Here is a 5,130-nt window from a genome sequence, read left to right as displayed (position 1 = left end):
ATGATCGCCAATTAGAGGCAGCTGGTCCTCGTTGTCTCTAATTGGAGATCATACTTAAGTAGGGTTTTTTTCCACCTGGGTTTGTGGGAGATTATCTATGAGTCAGTATATGTTTCACCTCTGCGTCACGGTTTGTTATTTTTTTCATTCAGTTTATTTAGGTATTGCATAGTTTCACAGTGTAAATAAAATGTGGAACAACACACACGCTGCACTTTGGTCCGCTTCTCCTTACGACAACCGTGACAGTACCTGAGTTCAATTTCCAGGAAAAGAGGAAAAATAGAGCAACAAGTAGAGTCAAATGCTTCTTTATTAATTTGATAGAAAACCTGAAAAATACATACATATATTCTTGACATTACATAATAAAAAAGTATATTTACATATTTACATGCTTTTTATTTTTTCCATTGGAAATATTAGAAATGTCTCTCAACTAGTAAGTCATATTGTGTAACAGATACTGACTTTGTAAATATAAAAAACAACTTTCTAAGTACCATTCAACAGTGTAAACATATATTTAGGCAGTCTTCAGGCTGTCTTCAGGCAGTTTTCAGGCAGTCTTCTTTGCATTCCTCAGGAATAGCTCTCTCTCCATCAAGTTCTCACCTGAACTGGTGTCGTTAATTTTACTGCACACTCCTGAAAGGAAAAACAATCATTATCCATATATCATTAGTACATATATCATTAACACATATATCATTAATAAATGTATAATGTACATATAGTAATATACATATTACTGATATAATACCAATGTACTGATATAATACTGATGTACTAATATAATACTGATATAGTGATGTGAGTATTGCTCTGTTGAGAATAATGCGTATGGATCAGTTACTGTGTATTGAAGTTGTAATGAAGTCTGCATACGAAGTCCTCACCTTTGGTTTTTCATTATTTTCGCAATAGTTTTCTTGGCAAATGGAGCCTCTGGATTCAGACACTTCATCCCTTTTCCGTTCTTCAGAGTGACACTGAATATACAAGGAGAGAGAGACTACTGTTAGAAGTTATCCATCACAACTTTCAACTGAGGATAGAGAGAAATAATATTATCTGAATAGCAGGTGTACAAATAAATAGAAACATTTCCCATTGTGTCCATCTACTAAGCTAGTCACAATATACACTGATATTAATATAGTACAGACAGACAGACAGACAGACAGACAGACAGACAGACAGACAGACAGACAGACAGACAGACAGACAGACAGATTTCTTACATGATCTCCATGTTCCGGCAGGAGTGGCTGGAGGTGTACACTTCGAGCTTCTCAATGAGAACAGGTTTAACGTGGTTCACCATTCCATTCAGACACTGGCACCGAGCTTTAGAATGACCAACCTGGCCTGGGGATGACAAGAAAAGGTTATGACATGTTTGGTTATGGCATTATTGCAGCTAAGATCTAAACTCTTCTGTCAGAAATCCAACTTAATATTTTACTACACTTCTCCCTGGCTTTGCAAGTCGTTTCATATGCTACAGATTTCTAATAAAGAAGCCAACGATATTAGAAATATAATTCAAGATATTTCATAGATGTTACCTTCAACATTGACCAGGAGCAGACAGGCCAGGAAGCTGATGAGGACTGTTGATGTCATGGTGTTGGTCATGGATACTGCTTCTTCAGTTTCTTTAAGAGTCTGGATGGACAGCTCAGTCAAGTGATGGATGTTGTGAATGGAGGAGAGCTTGGCTTGTATTTATACTGTATTTATATTAAGCCCCACCCTTTCTCTGACAGTCATCCAATGAGAAGGGGAGAGAGAGAAAGAGGGGTTTTCCCTGCTTCTCCTTTCACACAGCATTTCCCATTTCCCAGAAACACTCTCTCTGACAGTGAAATTTGAGGGGTGTTTAAGGCAGAGAGATGATACAATCTGTCTTTCCTTTTCCATCCCAAATGGCACCCTATTCCCTATAAAGTGCACTACTGTTGACCAGGGCCCTATTCCCTATATAGTGCACTACTTTAGACCAGAACCCAATTCCCTATATAGTGCACTACTGTTGACCAGAGCCCTATTCCCTATATATTGCACTATTGTTGACCAGAGCCCTATTCCCTATATAGTGCACTACTTTAGACCAGAGCCCTATTCCTTAAATAGTGCACTACTTTAGACCAGAGCCCTATTCCCTATATTGTGCACTACTTTAGACCAGAGCCCTATTCCCTATATTGTGCACTACGTTTGACCAGAGCCCTATTCCTTAAATAGTGCACTACTTTAGACCAGAGCCCTATTCCCTATATTGTGCACTACTATAGACCAGAGCCCTATTCCCTATATAGTGCACTACTTTTGACTAGAGCCCTATTCCCTATATAGTGCACTGCTTTTGACCAGAGGACTATTTGTGCCATTTGGAAGTTAACCATGGCCTTCGTGGTTACATTTCCATGATATCAAAGACAACGACATCAGGCTACCTTAAGACACGTTTGGCACCACTAAAGGCGTCCCTATTATTCCCATGCGAAACAGTTCAGACATATATTATGACAACATTTTTGAGAAGTTTTGGTCTTCGGCAAGGTGTTTTTTCTGCTGTTCCTGAGGCAAGCCAAAGTTCGGTAGCCAAAGTCTACGCCTGTTTGTCGGTGATTGGTCAACAGTAGGGATTCTTCAATGAAGTGTATTTTGTCGTTCAATGAGAGACGACTCGTTTTCATGCATGTTATTGCACTTGAGAGACACTGCATCCAAACATTTTAGTTAGATGTAAAATTGTACGACTAAAGACTTCCTCTGCAAAAATGGCAAAATGAATTACAGATTTCTTTAGTTATCTCAGATGAATTCTGATTACTTTTGAGGATTTATATACTGGCTACAGCGTCTCCGTTTTGTTTCTAGTATTTCAAGTTGAGATCTTTTAACAAAGTATGCGAGGCACACATGTCCCAAGTGCTGCAAGGAGCTAACCTAATACAGCAAGCATTAAAAAAACACCTGAAATTATACTGAACAAACATATAAACGCAACATGTAAAGTGTTGGTTCCATGTTTCAGGAGCTGGGAGTATTTATGTTTGTAATAAAACCCTTTTGTGGGGAAAAACTCATTCTGATTGGCTCCCCATTGGGTGGGCCTGAAAGGAATATACACAGTACGAGTCAAAAGTGGACAAACCTACTCATTCAAGTGTTTTCTTTATTTTGACTATTTTCTACATTGTAGAATAGTAGTGAAGACATCAAAACTATTTATTTTCAATTAATGTGGCCCCAATCAACAACTTAAATTTGAAGTATTTGAAAGTATTTTCAAAGATTTATTTCCAAGTACATTATTTAACATACCCAAACGACCTGGGTTAAATGCATAGGACTGCATTTAAATCAGTGATTTTAATATTTTCAAACACATGCCAAGACTTTTCAAGTGTATTTCCAAAATACATACCAATATTCAACTACTTGTCAAATAAAACATATCTAATACAGTAAAGATCTAACACAGTAATTGAAAAAAAAAATAGTATCTGATCTCAGATCTGATTGTGACCCGTAATTAAGTCTCCCTGTCAGATGAATGATCTGATCTCAGACCTGAAATTAAGGATCCCTGTCAGATGAATGATCTGATCTCAGACCTGTAATTAAAGATCCCTGTCAGATGAATGATCTGATCTCAGACCTGTAATTAAAGATCCCTGTCAGATGAATGATCTGATCTCAGACCTGTAATTATGGATCCCTGTCAGATTAATGATCTGATCTCAGACCTGTAATTAAGTCTCCCTGTCAGATGAATGATCTGATCTCAGACCTGTAATTAAGGATCCCTGTCAGATGAATGATCTGATCTCAGACCTGTAATTAAGTCTCCCTATCAGATGAATGATCTGATCTCAGACCTGTAATTAAGGATCCCTGTCAGATTAATGATTTTTAGCCTACTGTAGAATAACTGACTGGGTGAAAAGCAGATTCTGTGGAAAAGTTCCCGTTTCCAGGAAAGAAGTTACTGTCCATTTGAAAAAGGGCCAAATGGAAGTGAAACTGAAAGTGAATACAGGCCTAGTTCCCTCCTTATTGAAGGAATGTAGTTTCAGTTTGGGACTTTCCCTTTCACCTCTTACATCTGGTCGGTTTAAATGGGATATTAGGTAAATGGTTTGATTTCAAGGAATGCAGGGTTGTCCCTGTGTGTTAATATACAAAGTAGTAGAGTAGTACACTACCAAACTACCTCAAATGAATTAATTAACTCACATTTCCTTTTAAGAATCTGATACTGTTCAGATTAACTTTTTTTCCAGAACAAAGAACCAACCAGACATGAAAGTTACTTTAGGAAACGTTGTTTTTAATACAAGGTACAACAACCACCAACAAACCACAGCAATACTGGCAAGAAGGATGGTGGTACTGTTATAAGAACAGTATCAGAGATTTAAAGGTTTAAATTACATCAAGTGGATTTAGTGAAGAGATGGGTAGAACAGAGACAAAGTAACATGACGACACTAAAGAATATGAAGCTGTGGTTTAAAACAGGAAGTGGCAACACTGAAATCAAGAGAATCACACAACTTTGTGTTTGTGTGTGTGTGTGTGTGTATTTGTGTATTTGTGTGTGAGCGTATCTCTGTGTGTGTGTGTGTGTGAGTATGTCTCCACTCTGTGTGTGTGTGTGTGTGTGTGTGTATGTGTCTGTATCTCTGTGTGTGTGTTTGTGTCTGTGTGTGTGTGTGTGTGTGTGTGTTTGTGTGTGTGTGTGTGTGTGTCTGTATCTCTGTGTGTGTGTTTGTGTCTGTGTGTGAGTGTGTGTGTGTGTATGTGTCTGTATCTCTGTGTGTGTGTTTGTGTCTGTGTGTGAGTGTCTGTCTGTCTGTGTGTGTGTGTGTGTGTGTGTGTGTGTGTGTGTGTGTTTGTGTGTTTACAAGATAAACAGCGAAAGTCATATTTGCTATTAAATTCATTTCTGAATTTCTTTTTGCGAGTAAGGCATTCCCCTTTTCTCCTGGTTACAATAATAGGCTAATCATCTAGGCATGTACGCTATGCAATTACCAATAGGCAGGTTTCCAATGACTGACTTAATCAAATAAACCTGAGTCATTGGAAACCTGCCTATTGGTAATTGCATAG

At 38.0% G+C, this 5,130-nt stretch overlaps 1 protein-coding gene across 1 annotated transcript; it reads right to left on the bottom strand.

The window, feature by feature from the left end:
- Positions 1 to 295: 295 nt before the first annotated feature.
- Positions 296 to 1,803, bottom strand: LOC115200598 (C-X-C motif chemokine 11-1-like). Its single transcript, XM_029763773.1, has 4 exons — positions 1,572 to 1,803; positions 1,245 to 1,371; positions 900 to 992; positions 296 to 648 (listed from the first exon to the last, which is right to left on the bottom strand). The coding sequence occupies exons 1-4, from the start codon at positions 1,639 to 1,641 to the stop codon at positions 636 to 638; spliced, it is 303 nt and encodes a 100-aa protein (XP_029619633.1). The 5' UTR covers positions 1,642 to 1,803; the 3' UTR covers positions 296 to 635.
- Between the last annotated feature and the right edge of the window lie 3,327 nt (positions 1,804 to 5,130).

This window comes from Salmo trutta, chromosome 9 (genome assembly GCF_901001165.1).
Source record: "Salmo trutta chromosome 9, fSalTru1.1, whole genome shotgun sequence".
Lineage (NCBI taxonomy): Eukaryota > Metazoa > Chordata > Actinopteri > Salmoniformes > Salmonidae > Salmo > Salmo trutta.
The sequence above is the reverse complement of the archived record's forward strand: the minus strand, read 5'-3'. Positions and strand labels throughout refer to the sequence as shown.